This window comes from Anolis sagrei, chromosome 1 (genome assembly GCF_037176765.1).
Source record: "Anolis sagrei isolate rAnoSag1 chromosome 1, rAnoSag1.mat, whole genome shotgun sequence".
Taxonomy (NCBI): Eukaryota; Metazoa; Chordata; class Lepidosauria; order Squamata; family Dactyloidae; genus Anolis; species Anolis sagrei.
The window spans coordinates 229,492,668-229,509,708 of NC_090021.1; the positions used below are offsets into that span (position 1 = coordinate 229,492,668).

At 46.0% G+C, this 17,041-nt stretch overlaps 1 protein-coding gene across 1 annotated transcript in view; it reads left to right on the forward strand.

Moving 5' to 3' along the window:
* Positions 1-892: 892 nt before the first annotated feature.
* Positions 893-17,041, forward strand: part of IHH (Indian hedgehog signaling molecule) — a 35,605-nt gene continuing 19,456 nt past the window's right edge. The window contains exon 1 of the mRNA XM_060773281.2: positions 893-1,466. Within this exon, the coding sequence (XP_060629264.2) occupies positions 1,131-1,466 (336 nt within the window). The 5' untranslated portion in view covers positions 893-1,130. The remainder of the gene's footprint in view (positions 1,467-17,041) is intronic.

Here is a 17,041-nt window from a genome sequence, read left to right on the forward strand (position 1 = left end):
CGGAGGAGGAGGAGGAGGAGGCGGCCAGGGAGGGAGGGAGGAGGAGGGAGGCGCGGCCCGGGCTGGGTGCGGTCCTGTCGGGTCCCCGATCCCGGATCTCTTCAATTTCCCCTCGCCGTGGCTCACTCGCGCGCCGGGAGCGGAGGCGCAGGGAGGCAAAGGGCGAGCCAGAGAGAGAGAGAGGAGAGAGAGGGAGAGAGAGAGGGAGCAGGAGTCGCAGTAGAGAGATTCAAAGAGGTAGAGAAAGGAGGAAAGAGAGAAGGAGAGAGGGAGGAGTAGCAGTCCAAAGAGAGGGAGATTAGGAAAGGAGAGAAGGAAATCGAGGGAAGGAGGGAGAAGGAGCAGGAGTAGCAAGAAGGAGGAAGGGAAATAGAAAGAGAGGGGAAAAGGAGGAGGAGCAGCAGAGATTGAAAGAGGGAGAGAAGGAAAGAGAGAAGGGGAGAGGGAAAAGGAGGAGCAGTAGAGAGACAGAGAAGGAAAGGAGAGAGGGAAAGAGAAGGAGGAGCAGTAGAGATTAAAAGAGGTAGAGAAAGAAAGAGAGAAGGGGAGAGGCGGAAAGGAGGAATAGAGGGAAAAGGAAGAAGGAGTAAAAGTAAGGAGAGAAAGAAGGAAAGAGGGAGAGAGGGAAACAAGTATCACGGGAGAGAGGGAAGAAGAAGGAGAGAGGGAAGAAGAAGGAATAGCAGGAGAGAGAGACAGAAGGAAAGAAGGAGAGAGGGAGGAGGAGTAGGAGTAGAAAAGGAAAGAAGGAGAGAGGGGAAATCGAGGGAAAGACGTATCACGGGAAAGAGAAGGAGGAAGAAAGAGCGAGGGAAGGAGAAGGAGTCGCAGTAGCCGCAGCAAAGTGCGGGCGAGCGTGGCAGTGGAGAGCGAGCAAGAGGGAGCCAGGGAGCCAGGGAGCAGCCCCCCCCCCCCCGAGCGCCGGAGCGCGGCGGCCAAAACAAACGGGGGACTGGCTACTTATTGGCGGCGCCCGGCGCGGTCCGGCTCAGTGCGCACCTGCTGGATGGACGGGCGCTGAGCCCTGCCGCCCGCTGCTCCCCACCTCTCTCTCTCTTTCTCGCTCGCGCCCTCCCTCGCGCTCTCTCCCTCCGTCCGCGCGCCCTTCTCTCGCTGGCTGCCCGGGAGCCATGAAGGCGTCGCGGCGCCTGCTGCTGCTGAGCGGGCGCGCGCTGCGGCTGCTCCCGGTGCTGCTGCTGCTGTTGGTGGAGGCGCCGTCGTGGGCGCGCGGGTGCGGGCCGGGGCGCGTGGTGGGGAGCCGGCGGCGCCCCCCGCGGAAGCTGGTCCCGCTGGCCTACAAGCAGTTCAGCCCCAACGTGCCCGAGAAGACGCTGGGCGCCAGCGGGAGGTACGAGGGCAAGATCGCCCGCAACTCCGAGCGCTTCAAGGAGCTCACGCCCAACTACAACCCGGACATCATCTTCAAGGACGAGGAAAACACCGGCGCCGACCGCCTCATGACCCAGGTAGGAGGAGGCGGGGAGAGAGAGAAGGGGCCGCGAAGGAAAGAAGGAAGGAAGGACTGGTGCTCTGAATGCGATTTTCCTGCTTCTTGGCAGGGGGTTGGACTGGATGGCCCACGAGGTCTCTTCCAACTCTGGGATTCCATGTAGGAGGGAAGCAAGGAAGGGAAGAAGGTAGGAAGGGGAGCTGTCTCTTCTCGCCTCCCTTCCTTGGCGCCAGGCACCTGCTCCTGGGCAACTGTGACCATCCCCAGCTCTGGGCAGCACCTGCCTCTTGCTTTCCTTCTGGGCTTTGGGTTGCTGTAAGTTTTCCGGGCTGAATGGCAATGTTCTAGAAGCATTCTCTCCTGACGTTTCGCCTGTGTTTGTGGCAGAGGTTGTGAGGTCTGGGCTTTCCTTTTGGGTTCTCCGCTTTTGGAGTCAAGGAAGGCGCAGACAGAAGGTGAGGGACCCTTGGTATATCGGGGCGCATTGCTTAATACCGAGGTGAGGCTCTTCTTGTGGGGAGAAGTCCACCTTGGCGAGGGGGGTGCCTTCATAGCGCCCACACCTCCCTCCTTCCCTCCCTCTGTCCGTCTTCACCCTCTTCCCCAGCATCCTTTGACGCACCAGCGCGACGGGCGCTTCCTCTCCGTCCCTGCGCGGCTGGTCCCCATGTCGCCGAGGCGGGCCAAGCCTCTGGATCCGAGGGGGTGTCAAGGCTGCCCAGGATGGGGACTCACCTCCTGGCCCGGCAAGGGACAAGAAGCACCTCCCAGTTTCATCTCTGCTTCTTTCTATCTCGCAATCCCGGTCAATGTATAAGACACCCAAAGATGTTCTAAGATGGGAAGTTTCCTCTCTTTCGTGGGTCTCAACCTGTGGCTCCCCGGGTCTTTTGGCATAGAACTCCCAGAAATCCCAGCCAGTTCGCCAGCTGTTAGGATTTCTGGGAGCTGAAGGCCTAAACGTCTGGGGACCCACAGGTTAGGAACCACTGCTTTAAGCCGCCATGCTATATACCTTTTCTTCTTGGGCTGCAATTGGAAGGAAGCTCCATGGAGTTGAATAGGACTGACACCTGCGTGGGTATGCATCCCATTGCGGTGCACAGCACAACCTGCTTAGAATAAGAATAGAGTCTGCTTTTAATACCCATTTCCCCCTTCAAATCATCTCCGTCACCTTCTCCCTCTCCACGTGCATCTAGAGCAAGCCTGGCCCAACTTTGGCCCTCCAGATGTTTTGGAGTCCAACTCCCACAATTCCTAACAGCCTCAGCCCCCTTCCTTTCTTTCCTTTCTGCTTCAGCAGCTGAGGGGGAAAAGGAAGGGGCCTGAGGTTTGGCTGGGAGTTGGACTCCAAAACACCTGGAGGACCCAAGTTGGCCCAGGCCTGGTATGGACTTCTCTCTCTGTCTTGGCAAAGCAAGAAGGAGGCACCCATGATATGTATATATTATGGTCAATGACCAGCACCAACACCCATGACTTTACCAACGCATGAACCCATGGAGTCAGGTAGCTCTGTTGACAAAAACCCAAATCCAAAATTTATACTGTGAGGATTTCTTTATTAGGCCAATCAGAAGGCACAAAAAACCACCCAACATTATGCCAGGTTTCAGAGCACATCTTCCTCGGGCAAAGTTGGTTAGAAATCCAGCTGGGGAACAAATAGTGACATTGTTGGACTTAGTATAACAAAGACACCATGGTCTTTACCTGGGATTCTGGGTTACCACAGATCCTTTTCTCTGGAGTAAAACTACCCAGAGGAACTTGGGGACTGAGAGTGGATTTCATACTGGGATCTTCCTCTATTCTGTCCTAGCTGTCTGTTCATTGGTCATACATTGAGGGCATGCTCTGGGAGATAGAAAATGCATTTGGATTTGGAAAAGAAGGAGAGAAGAGGAGGTGCACCATCTTCCTGCTGCCAAGAACAACCAGTGCCTGGGATGCCTGCTGTGCCCATCTCAAGGGCAGAGCTTTGAAAAGTTCTGTTTTCAAGACTATCACAACCCCCACTCCCACCCCCAAATCAGCATGCTGGTAGGAGGATTCTGGGAGTTGTATTCCAAAAAAGTAACTTTTCCAAGCTCAGACTCCCTGTTTACTCTGATATTTCATTTCTAGCTGTGACAAGCCTAAGGATGAAAACATCCTGCCTTGGGGACTTCATACAATTATGATTCTGAGCAGGGCTATGTCAGAGCAACTCATTACTATTTAAAATTGAATAACATATTCGGCAGTATATAAGCAGATATATAGAGGTCTGGTTTCCAACACCTCTCAAATTCTGAGGGCGCCTGCCATAGATGTGGGCAAAACCATGGGAGAGAATGCTTCTGAAACGTGGCCATACAGCCTGGAAAACCCATAGCAACTCAGTGATTCCAGCCATGAAAACCTTCGACAATGTATTAGGCAGTATTTCACTGTTCCAGTTTGTGCTCAGGAATTGCATGGTTGCCTTAGATGGGAGCAGGGTCTTCCATCCTCTCATTTGATGTTGCATGCCCCCAAGTTATTTTTGACTCATGGAGTTATGGAGGCCCAAATTTTTTTTCTGGAGCTGAGAAAAACTGAATGGGAATTCAAACCCTGGTCCCCAGAGTTGTAGTCCAACACTCAAACCATGATGCCATACTGACTTTCACTGGGAGAGTGCATTTATTCAGAGAGCTGTTTGCATTTTTCTTCTTCTTCTTAACTTATTCCCCGCAAAGAACACCTAGAGTAGGTAGATTTATGGACCTGCAATACCATCTTATATCTGTCTACTCAGATGTAAGTTCCATTATAGTCAATGGGATTTGATCTCTATTTAGTGTTTTCAGGGCAGGACCTTGCAGTGTGATTCTATATAGTGCTATTCACAAGTAAGTCAAATGAAGTACAGGTGATTTTCCGTTAGGATCCCATGGTTCCTAGGAAGAATGTATTGTCGAAGCTTTTCGTGGCCAGAATCATTGGGTTGTTGTAGGTTTTTCAGGCTGTATGGCCATGTTCTAGAAGCATTTTCTCCTGACGTTTCACCTGCATCTATCTCAGAGGTTGTGAGGTCCTAGGGAGACTTTGAGGGGGACCTTCAGATTAGGATTTTGAGGAGAGGGGGGAAATAATCAGACTCAGATGCTGGATTTCAGAATGGAAGAAATCAACATTTTGGCTTGTTGACCTGAAAGGAAATTTGAAGATGATCTCTAAATCAAAAAACAGTTCCTTTCCTTATTTTTAACTCATCCATATTGAATCTCTGGTGAAAAGAACTGGATATGCCTGCAGCATGGACTTCCAACCAAAAAGACAGGATAATAAAAGTTAAAAAAAATTTTTTTTAAAGAGAGACATATGCAAGAAATGCCCAGCTGGATCAAACGAAAACTGATCAAGCTGAGCTGACAGCAAGGCTAGATGGCTAGTCTGGCAGAAATTGTCAGTGGCCTATGGATACATTGTGGCCAGTGGTAAGCACTGGCCATCACTGTGGAAAGCTCTTAATTTTGGATTAGAAAGACAGTTTGTATCTCTGACTATCAGATTAGCAACAATCATCATATGTATTGTCAAGAGTTTTCAGTGGATAGTTTTTGCTGTTCATTGTTTGTGAACTCCCTCTCTCTCTCTGTGCTTTCAACTAGCTAGTGACCCCATGAATTTTTCATACTTCCTTGAGGTGTTTACTCTGAAAGGGCAACATTGGGTCTTTGTGACCAGTGAATAGACTGCAGATCCCATCACCCACAGCCATTGACTCTGCAAGATGATGGGATAGTTGCTATTTACCAACCTATGGAGGGAGATGTATTGCCCACAGCCATTGTAATGCCATTCTTACCCAGTGAACCTGTGATAAAAGAAAAGTGCAGCGTCAGGTCAGGTGACACGATGAAGCCTGTGTGCCAAGAGAGCAGGAGTGTTCAAAGGGTACTGTGCCAGAAGTGCCTGCAGGACCAGGAATAGGCATGGCCCTGGAAAACACGCCCTGAGGACTCAGGCAAGCCAAGCATACTGCAACACAACTCAAACAGAAGCTGAAACTCCACTCTGGGAGTCCCCTGCCAGCCTGACCTTGGGAAGGGAAAACAACGTCCCAAGCCCAACAGCTGTGCTCTTGATCCTTGTCCAGTGTAGCTTCTTAGAGTTAGGAGAACTGTACTAAGGATGTGGATCCAGTCCCTGAGTAGCGTCCGACTAGGTTGTTACATCCTATTTGGAGGACTATATATAATGTGTATTATGCAGGAGGAAGAGGGTTGGTTTTGAAGAGCGCTGAAAGAGCTGCAGCCTGACTATTGAGCAGGGCTGCTTAAAGGAAGCAAATAATACTGACTCTGCTGGCTTACCAGCCTGTTTGCAAGCACAATCCAAAATGCTGGTTATTTATTTATGTATTTATTTACTATACTTATACGCCACCCTTTGCACCCGAAGGGGACTCAGAACGGCTTACACGTAGGCACAATTTGATGCTGCATATACAAACATGCAATAAAACAAAACATATACATTAAAACCAAAAAGTTAAAACCACTTCAACCTTAAAACTAATAATTAAAACCATACAATCCAAAAGCTTTATTACCTTGTTGTTGTGTGCTTTCAAGTTGTTTCCAACCTATAGTGACCCTAAGGCAAACCTACAGCAAGGTTTTCCTGGCAAGGTTTATTCAGGAAAGGTTTTCCAGTGCCTTCCTCTGAGGCCAAGAGTTTGTGACTGGCCCAAGGTCACCCAGTGGGTTACATGGCTGTGAAGGGGTTCGAACCCTGTTCTGCAGATTCATAGTCCAGCATTCAAACCAATACACTACAGTTGTCCCTCCACATTTCATCTTTTGAACCCCCAGTGGGGCAATGGGTTAAACTCCTGAGCTGGCAGGACTGAAGACCAGACCGACAGGTCGCAGGTTCAAATCCAGGGAGAGGCGGATGAGCTCCCTCTATCAGCTCCAGCTCCTCATGCAGGGACATGAGAGAAGCCTCCCACAAGGATGATAAAAACATCAAATTATTCTCTCACACCAGAAGCGACTTGCAATTTCTCAAGTTGCTCCTGACACGACAAAAATTGATCTTTTGACTTTTGCAGATTTGATTATTCATGAATTTGACTTAAAATGTTCTCTCTAGGAATTTCTAGGTCCTCCAGTGTGACTTTACAGTCAATTTCTCCCAGTCATACGGCTTGACCTAGAGAGCAACTGTCTAGGATTCTCTAGGTCCTTCAATGCGATTTTATGATCAGCTTCCATCAAAAGCTGATCACGCCGTCATGCTAGAAGACCTAGAAATTCCTAGAGATATATTCACTCAGGTCAAAAAAATAGCAATTTCTTTGCAGCTTTTTGCTTTCACTAACTCTAGCAAACATAGAAGGCTGCCTCTACATTGCCTCTCAATTTCTAAGTGTATGTGTTTGTACCATGTTGAATCATAGTTCTAGGGAGAAGGTAAAAAAAAAGAAAAGGTTTTCCCCTTGACATTAAGTCTAGTCATGTCCGACTTTGTGGGTTGGTGCTCATCTCCATTTCTAAGCCAAAGAGCCGGCATTGCCTGTAGACACCTCCCAGGTCATTTGGCTGGCATGACTGCATGGAGAACCATTACTTGGGAGAAAGTGGATAGTAATAATAATAATAACAATAATGATACCATTCTCTAAAAAAAGAGAATGTGATTTAGTGTCTCCTGAAGAATATGGTACTAGAGGACTGTAATCATTTTAGATCTGTGGTCTGTCCTGTGGTGATTGAGCAAAAAATTAATGATCGCTTCAGTTGATGATACTAAGTATTTTGAAGCAATTCAGTGGAGTTTCAGACCTAGTTTTGGGAGGGAGATCATGTTTAGAGTGACCGTTGCAAGAAGAAAGGTGGCTGTGCATGTATCCCTGTGGTTCTTTTGGTGGCTTTCAATATTATTGATCATTAAATCCTTTTCTGGACATTATCTGACCTCAGAGTTAGGCATTATTTTTATAGTAAATCTTCTGCTCTGTTGACTTCTGAATCCTGAAGGTGATGCTGGGGGTGCTTGTTTTTCTCTCTGAAGACTTCTTTAGGTCTCTCACACCATCATCCACCACACAGACCCACTGGGAAATGTGGACTGGACAGATTGGAGTAAGGTGGTGTCAGTATGTGGCAGTCTTTCCAGTTCATTGGAAGTAGTTGAGATGGAGATTGTCCTGAACTGGTGCTTGGACCCTGTAATGAGCTGGATGAGGTCCAATATGAGAGCCAATCCTTAGAAAGAAGAGGCACTCTCTTTTGGAGGGTGGGGGTGGGGTTCCTCTGTGGTTGAAAAATGGGGTTCAATTTGTTCTAAGTGGGATTGAACATACTTTCCTGGAAGGAACTATGACATTCTCATAGATCCTATTCTGTCCCATGTAGGTCAGGTAGAGTTGATAGCAGTGCTTTGATAGCCCAAAAATACTCGCATATGGTTGGTAAATCAGCTGTGTAGTCCATCTGGGCAGGGACAGCTCGACTGTAACTCCCCTTACGGTGGCACTCTCAGACCTGCATTATTGCAATGTGTATCATGTATATGATGTTCTTTGAAAGCAGTCCAAAAACTTTACCTTAGTGGAGTAGACATCAGTGAAACTGTTCACTAGAACCAGGCCCGTAGCCACGACTTTTTTCGGGGGCAGCTGAGTTTGATTCGGGAGGGAGGCTGAGTCTGAGTGAAAGGGGGTCTACCCTAGCAAACCTTTTGTATCGTTACCCAATACCCCCATGCATATGGGATATATTGAGCATGGTGATCAGATCATGATATGAATAAACATAACAGTTAAAATAATGTACCAGTAAGGCCTTCTCGCGGACCACCATGAGAATTTCGGGGGGGGGGGGAGTGAAGCCCCCAAAGCCCCCCCCCCGGCTACATGCCTGACTAGAACCATCCCATTTCAGTCCCATTACACAGAATTAACCTGGAATATTGTGGGCATCTTGGCATCTGGCAAAGACCTTCTTATTTAACTTCAGTTTCTTGTATTGTGAGTCTCAATATTGACCTTTTAATAGTTTACATTTTTAATTAACTATATTACTCTCTTAGTTATTTACTCTTTTCAGTTATCAAGACTGCATGAGGCCTCAGAAACATTTGCCAATTGGGTGACATGATAAGACAAAGATGGATGCATGTTTAAACTCTCAAAGTCCAATCTCATGAATGTTTACTTGGAAGTAAATTGCACAGAGCCTCATGAGATTTCAGTGTGAGCAGTCATAGGCAGAAAAAAAATATCTGTTTGGAAACATTGCTAACTTCTCTTTTGCTAGAGACACTACTGTGGACTACAACCTCTAGGCCCCAAAATAACTTTTCTAAACTTGGATTTAGGACTTTCATTACATCTCACTCATGTGTTTAATTTTTAGTCATTCACCTCCAGGATGAGGGAAACATTTGCCTTGGGCATGCTTATACAACTGCAATCTTGTACAAAGTCACTCTGGACTAACACCATTCCACGGAGACTGGGACAACCTAACGTAAGGGCCTTCCAGTGTTGTGTTTGCATACAATATTAATTTATGGTCCAGGATAGTACTCAAGGATTTTTTTTTTTTGTCGTGTCAGGAGCGACTTGAGAAACTGCAAGTTGCTTCTGGTGTGAGAGAATTGGCCATCTGCAAGGACATTGCCCAGGGGACGCCAGGACGATTTGATGTTTTTTAATCATCCTTGTGGGAGGCTTCTCTCATGTACCCGCATGAGGAGCTGGAGCAGATAGAGGGAGCTCATCCGCCTCTCCCCGGATTCGAACCTGCAACCTGTCGGTCTTCAGTCCTGCCGGCACAGGGGTTTAACCCACTGTGCCACCAGGGGCTCCTTTTTTTACTCAGGGATGAGAATTGCTAAGGATGTAGCCACATTAGAAAATTATAGCAGATTGACATCATTTTAACTGCCACGGCTCAATGCTTTGGGATTCTGGGATTTGTAGTTTGATGAGATATGTCATCTTCTTTGGAGTGTTCTGGTGCCGAAACAAACCACACATCCCATTTTAAAGTGGTGTCAAACTGCTGCAGTGTGGCTACACCCTGAGGGGATGGGAACATTGAACTCCATCGCCTAGTTGTTTCCTTTTCTGTCTTGTGATTAGGGTGGGAGTCACATTGCTCTTCAGGTGCTATTGCACTATAACACCTAGCATTCCTCCCCTGTGATTATTTTGGCTGTGGTTGCTGGGATTTGCAGAGCAACAATTCTAGAGGTTATGTAGTATCCATCCCCTGCTTCATATAGAGTTAGGCACAACCAGGAGAAAAAAAATGACCTGGATTAAGGAATTGCAAGGGCCACTCAGATAGGTAGGGAAGAGTTAAATATTCTCCCTGCTGCTCACTGATTCTCTCTTGCAAAAGTTTCTACTGATATATTATCACTGTATGCCCATTGTATTAGGCAAACATTAGATTTGCCACCATAGCATGCCATTTCTACTCTCAAGAAGGGTCGTGCTCTCTAGGAAGTATGTTTAAAATTACAGCCGTATAGCAAAAACGTCAACATACATACTAAAAAATCTAAGTCTCACTGTGTTCAAATATTGTTTAGTCCCAGGATTGGATTCTAACCTTCATTACTTTGTTGTACTCATGGCAGAATGAAATGTGGACATTTCAGTGAAGGTACCTTATATGTATTTATCAATAGGAACTTAGCTGGTATTTTATTCCTGGAATAAAAGAGCAGGATCATCCACATTTGTTTTAAGACATCATCACGTCTGAAGCTAAGCCTTCAAAAACAACCTAGTTGAATCCATAGTTGAAGATTACATTGTTGAAGATGTAGGAGCTGGGGAGTCCTAGGAGATCTGGGTCCATTTAATGTTTTGGAAGGAGCACTTGGTACTACTAGTTGGTGAGGTATCTTTTGGAATAACAGTGATCTGAAACAGGTCTGGGATAGGTTGATCACTCTGCCAACTTGCAGATTCTGATTATGACACCAGCAAACTGGATCAGCGCTTGGAACTGTTCTGTAAACTACAATTCCCAGAGCCTCTCAGCCAGTTGTATGGAATACTCTGTGGATACCTGTCCCAAGATGTATAACTTCTCTCAGCTCTTCTACTGGATAGAGCTCCTTATTTTCTCTATCCCCCACCCTTCCCCCAACCACAACCGCCATTCCTCAGTTTCCCCCTTCTCCCTGCAGGCCAGGGTCGTTGGGAGGGTATTTGAGCAAGGTGAGTGCTGCTGAGAAACATTGTGGAGATGTTGACACAAGCATGACTGAGATGCTTACACAGTGGACGATTCCCTCTTGTAAATTCCACAAGGCTTGCCCGCTGCTGGAGCAGGAAACTGGGATGGTGACACTCGGGGCGGAGAGGAGGAGGGGTGGTGTGGGACCTCAAGTTATGTAGGGCTCTTTGGTATCACCGGGGAAATGCCTGTGGGCGCCAGGAATGCAGATAAGGAGGAGGCTCTCTGTCCTCCTTGGTCGAAAGGTCGGTCAGTCTGTCTGCCTGCATGCTTGCCTGCCAGTGGGTTATGGTCCAGGTGTGGCTCCAGGACAAAATCAGAGGCCTCACCTGGGGTCATTGTGGTCTCTGTCTGGCTAAAGGGTGACAAGATGAGCCAAATCAAGCAGGGCACAGCTGAGCTTTATCCATGGCAGGCTCTCGGCCGCTTAGGGTTGTGTGTCAGAGTCTGAGCAAGATATTTTGTCACCTAAGGCAGTATGGTATATGGTGCTCTCCACCCACTTATGTCAATGCACACTTTCCCCAAGTCCAGCCCATGGGTCCATGATTTCCTCTTGCCACCCTTGCATAGAATCTGAATAAGGTCAGGCCAGCCACGGGTTCACAATTTCCTCTTGCCATCCTTGCATAGAATCTGAGTAAGAATCTGAATAAGGTCAGACCTTACTGGATTCAACCTATAGCTTGGAAATATTCCAAAAATGATCCAAAAAGCATGGTTTGATTTTGCCATTTTATATAAAAGACACAATTTTACTATGTCATTATATATAATGGGACTTGAACCTTCGTGCATTTTGGTATCCATGCAAGGTGTCAAAAACAAATCCCAGCAGATACCAAGGGGCCACTGTAATTAGTGACTCAAAACTCTAGTCAGTAACATCTGGTAGACTGTGAAATGGAATAATAATATAAATAATAATAATAATAATAATAGTTTGCTACCCAAAGTGTGCAAAATCTGGTTTCTGAGCCAGGAGTGTCTTTTCCCAACAGCAGGGCCTGCCCAAGGCCCACAGGGGAACATCTGCCAGGAATTCCTCTAAAATATATATACTCCATTATTGCCCTTGGGATCTCTGTGACTCCCAACCTGAAGCCCATTGTAGATAGCCTGCCAGAGGTACAACTAACAAGTTATAATTAATAATCAATCAGTCAATCAAAGGAGTATCATGGCACTTCAGAACTGAAGGCTTCATAGTGGTATGCACATATGATAAAAGGAACAGCTATGGCTTCTTTGTGGTGCATTGCTTTTTTCTTTGTATCAAGAGCTTAAGAAAGTCCCTGAAAGGTGACTTGCAACTTCCAGAATGTTCCTGGTGGTCATGCTGGATGGGAAATTATGGAAGGTGTAGTTCAAAAAAAGTACTTTCCCATTGCATCACTGTGGGTTTATGATGAAGGGTGTCAACTTTTACTATTTTCTCCATCAGAGGATATTGTTCATTCTATTGCATGCTGTCTCTTTTTTTCCCCAGGCATTCTAGATGTGCCTCTATAAGTGAATGAGACAGACAGAGAGAGAGGTTGTTCATATCAGAAGTAGCTCCAGAGGGGAAGGCCAGGGACATTCCAGTAAGGAAATTGCCTTCCACTTCTTTCTTCCTGATTTCTGGACACGCAATTTCTTGCAGGACAAGAATGTTTTATATATTGTATCCTTATATTATGCTACAAGTAGTTCAGGGATACAAAATGCAAACTGTGGACTGCATGTGTTCCCCAAACTCCTTTGCATAGCCTCCAGGTTACTTTTCAAAAAGCATTAGAGGGCAGTTTGATGCCAATGTGGGATGTAACGACTCACCTAGAAATATCAGTTGCCACTTCTATGCTCTTATCCCCACAGATTCTTTAACTTGTGCTGTTACCAGATGTCGCATAGTGTAGAGCAGTGGTTCTCAACCTGTGGGTCCCCAGATGTTTTGGCCTTCAATTCCCAGATATCCTAACAGCTGACAAACCAGCTGAGATTTCTGGGAGTTGTAGGCCAAAACACCTGAGGACCCACAGGTTGAGAACCACTTGTGTAAAGGTCAGGTTAGATTTGACTAGGATTCCCGGGACCCTTCCACACAGCCTATATCCTGGAATATCAAGGCAGAAAATACCACAATATCTGCTTTGAACTGGGATATCTGAGTCCACATTCAGATAATGTGGGATTTTCTGCCTTGATATTCTGGGATATAGTGCTGTGTGCAAGGGCCGCAGGAGAAAAGGATCTGAGTATCTTCTCAGCCTAAGAAAGTCACTAGGTGACCTTGAGCAAGCCACACTTTTTCAACCTCAGAGGTTGAAATCCCCTAGGCAACGGGATTCAACCCACTTGCCCTTATCGTTCCATCTGCTTCAAGAATTTCAGTCTGTTTGCTTGGGGTCCCTGAGCACCAATAAGGCCCAGCCTCACCTTTCCCTACCCACTGTGGCTTCCTTCAAGGCTTGGCAACAAGTATAGCTTATGTTTTGTCTGCTGTTGATCTTTATTTCCACCTCTATCCCTGCCAGCAGACATTGAAAGTGTTCTAGTTCTGATATTCCAGAGACAAAATTGACTATAGCATCCAGGTTTTAATTGTAGTGATTCGATTGTGAGGGGATTTCTAGTTTATTGAGACATTTGGAGTATTCTGTTTTGGGGAGCTCTAATGCCTGGACAGTGAGGATGGGAATCATGCAACCTTCCTGATATTGTTCTACTGCATTTTTCATCATCCGTGGCCATTAGAAGTAATAGTGAGAAATGCTGCACGTTGCAGTTTAAACTATATCTGAACCCCATTCTACTCCTGGTTTATAGTGAATTGCTAGTACTCACCAGCCTGTCAATCTAACAGTTCCAGATGAGGGACCCAGGGCAAGTGAAGTGGAGTCTTACTACAGATTGAGCATCCCTTATCTTGAATTCCAAAATACTCCAAAATTAAAAATTGTCCACATGATGGGCTGCAACAGATGTTTTCTGATGGTTCGATGTACACAAACTTTGTTTCGTTCCCAACATTATTTTAAAATATTGTGTGTAAGTGTACACGGCTAAGTGTACAAGGTGTATATGAAACAACAATAAACTGCATGTTTAGATTTGGATTCTATCTCAAAGATATGCAAATGCAGGTGTTCCAAAAACATGGTGGTCTTAAGCATGGTGGATAAGGAATACGCCATCAGTGCTCTTAAGGGTGTAATGCTGAAACACTCCCGCATGCTGTTTATGCTCAGATTTAGACCTCATCATCCATCCCAGAGATGACACAGATCCTCCAAGCACTTCAAAGCTCCTGGAGTATACTTAGTGCTTGCTTTTGGGGTTTCCCCACAATGTCCCATGCTTCTGAAGGGTTAAATGCCAAGTTTGGCTTTCTGAACCATGGGATGGGGACATCCCCATCCCATGTTATGGCAGTGGAACTGGTCTCTCTTCCTTTTCTAGGTAATAAGTTGAAGACTTCTCATGGGCCATCTAAGGCCTGCTATTGATGGAGCCCTGAGAATATGTTCTTCAAGAGTTTGAGTGATACAAACTTTGATTTCTCGCTACAATATTACTTTGCATTGCATTAATATTTACTTACCACAGACAGTCTGCATGGGTTGGTATGAAAAAACAAAACAAATAAAGTCCCTCTCTTAGCTACTTCATCACACTAGAGAATGTATCCACTTTAAATCCAGTTTCTGCCTCTTGCAGAATTGTGGGGTTTGTAGTTTATTGAGGCTGTTAAAGGCTCCTCCCTAAACTACAAACCCCAGAATTCTGCAGGAGGCAGAAATTGGATTTAAAGTGGATTAATTATTTACTGTGATGAGGTGTCTGCTGCTTGTCATTTTCTTACCTCTTTTTAAAAGATAATTTTGGATGATTTTGAAAACCTGAGCTCCTTCCACCAAGGAGCTCGGGTTTTCCCCTGTCCATTTTCCCTCTCACAATAACCCAGGGAGCCAGGTGAGCCTCAGAGACTAAATTCAGATCTCCCTGGTATAAACTCTGCCTCAAGTCATATTGTAAATAGCTCCCTTCTTCAGCCTGGTGTTTACAACTATAGCTCCCACCAGTCCCGATCAAATGGCCAGGAGTGATGGGAATTGTAGTCCAACTGGAGTGCACCCTTTGCAAGAGCCTGTTATAATACAGATTTACATGTTATATTTCCTGATGATGGTGATATGTGGGAAACCAGGTGTTAGTGAATGATTGGTAACAGAATTGCAAGCAAGAAAAGACTACCAGGGCTACTATGGCACGGCACAGAGGGAGGCCGCAGGCATAGGCAGCAGATATTGGGCATAGAGAGCAGTGGCAACATGGTGGAGGACCAAATCTTCCTTGAACCCCTTAAGCTAGCTTCTTAAGACCTACAGCTAAAACACACAGCAGCTTCCTCTTTGGTAATGTGGTTGGGAGTGGCATAATGGGTTAAACCCTTGTGCCAGCAGGACTGCTGACCTACAGGTGGGCGGTTTGAATCCGGGGAGTGGGGTGACTTCACATCTCAGCTCCAGCTTCCCATGCAGATACATGAGAGAAGCTTCCCACAGGATGGTAAAACATCAAACATCCCGGCATCCCTTACCAATTCTCACACCACAAGTGTCTTGCAGTTTCTCAAGTCATTCCTGACTCAATAAAGAGGGGGTTCGCCTCTCAGCCCCCCCCCCCCAAAGATAACCACCCTGGTAGGCTAGGAGTGATTCAAGAAGCACCATCACAATTCCAGAGAGTCTTTTTAGCAGTGACACCCCATAGATTGTGGCTCACAAGTACTTGCAGTTGGAGTGGGTAGTATAAATGGGCTGGAGAATCCACTCTGGTGAATTTTTCTTGAACACTGGTGACAAAACATTGTGGTCTACTGCACTATTTCTCAGGTATTGAATGCCAGACTTTACCTTTTTTTTCTTACTATCCAGTGACTGCTACCCTACTTATACACATTGACTACAACTGTTTCTTTTTCCCTCCTGGAAATTCTCCATGGACTGGCAGCCAATGGCTTGTGGATCAGCATCAGTCCAGGAATTTTCTCTTTGATCAGCACTGGCCTCCTGAGACAGTGGAGAGTTTAAAGGCTGGATGGAAACCTGCATAGTCCACAGAATAGGTGGGGAAAGGTGGGAGGTCCAAGGAGAACAACCATTGTCATATGCCCACTCTCATCATGATTATCTTACTCTATGGTAGAGTCGCTGGGCAGCAGTTCACACCTTGTTAGCATACATGATAATGAAAATGAGGAACCATGGAAGCTTCAATTCAAGGACATATAAAACACCATATGCTTCTCATCCACCTTAGGACCAACCTGGGCCATGAGTTACATGTGCTGGGCTTGTCCCTCTCTGTATTATGATTGTTCTTTGGATGAAGGGAGGAAGCATATGTGCTGTGCATGACTCCATAGAACCATAAAATAATAGAGTTAGAAGAGACCACATGGGTCATCTAGTCCAACTCTCTGCCATGCAGAAAAAGCACAATCAAAACAACTCCAACAGATGGCCATACAGTCTCTATTTAAAAGCCTTCAAAGAGGAGACTCCACCACACTTCAAGGCAGAGAACTCCACTGTTGAACAGCTCTTATGATCTGGAATTTTTTCCTGATGTTCAGGTGGAATCACCTTTCCTGTAATTTGAATGTATGGCTCCAAGTCCTAGTCTTCAGGGCAGCAGAAAACAAGTCTGCTCCCTCTTTCTTATGACATCCCTTCACATATTTAAGCATGGTCATCATGTCTCCTCAGCCTTCTCTTCTGCAGCTTAAACAGCCCCAGTTCTTTAAGACACTCCTCATTGGGCCTGGTCTCCAGACCTTTAATCATTTTAGTCACCTTTCTCTGGACACCTTCTAGCTTGTTGATATCTCTTTTGAACTGTAGTGCCCAGAATTGGACACAATATTCCAGGTGAGGTCTTACCAAAGCAAAATAGAGAGGCACCATGACTTCCCTTGATCTAGGCACTATACTGCTTTTGATGCAGCCCAAAATCCTGTTGGCTTTTTCAGCTGCTGCATCACAGTGTTGGCTCATGTTCAACTTGTTGTCCATGAAGACTCCAAATTCTTTTTCACATGTGGTGTTGACGAGTCAGGCATCACCCATCCTGTATCTATTTATTTACAGTTTTTTTTCTGCCCAAATGAAGTATAGTACATTTCAGAGTTCTAGATTCCACCAGAAAGTCATGTTCTTTCTCTTCACAAGCAGGCCCTACACTATTAAATTTTGGAACATTATATGACACGAAGAGACAGCATGATATTGCGCTTGGAGAGCAGAGTTCAAATTCTCATTCAGCCATGGAAACCCACTGGGTGATCTTGAGCAAGTAACACTCT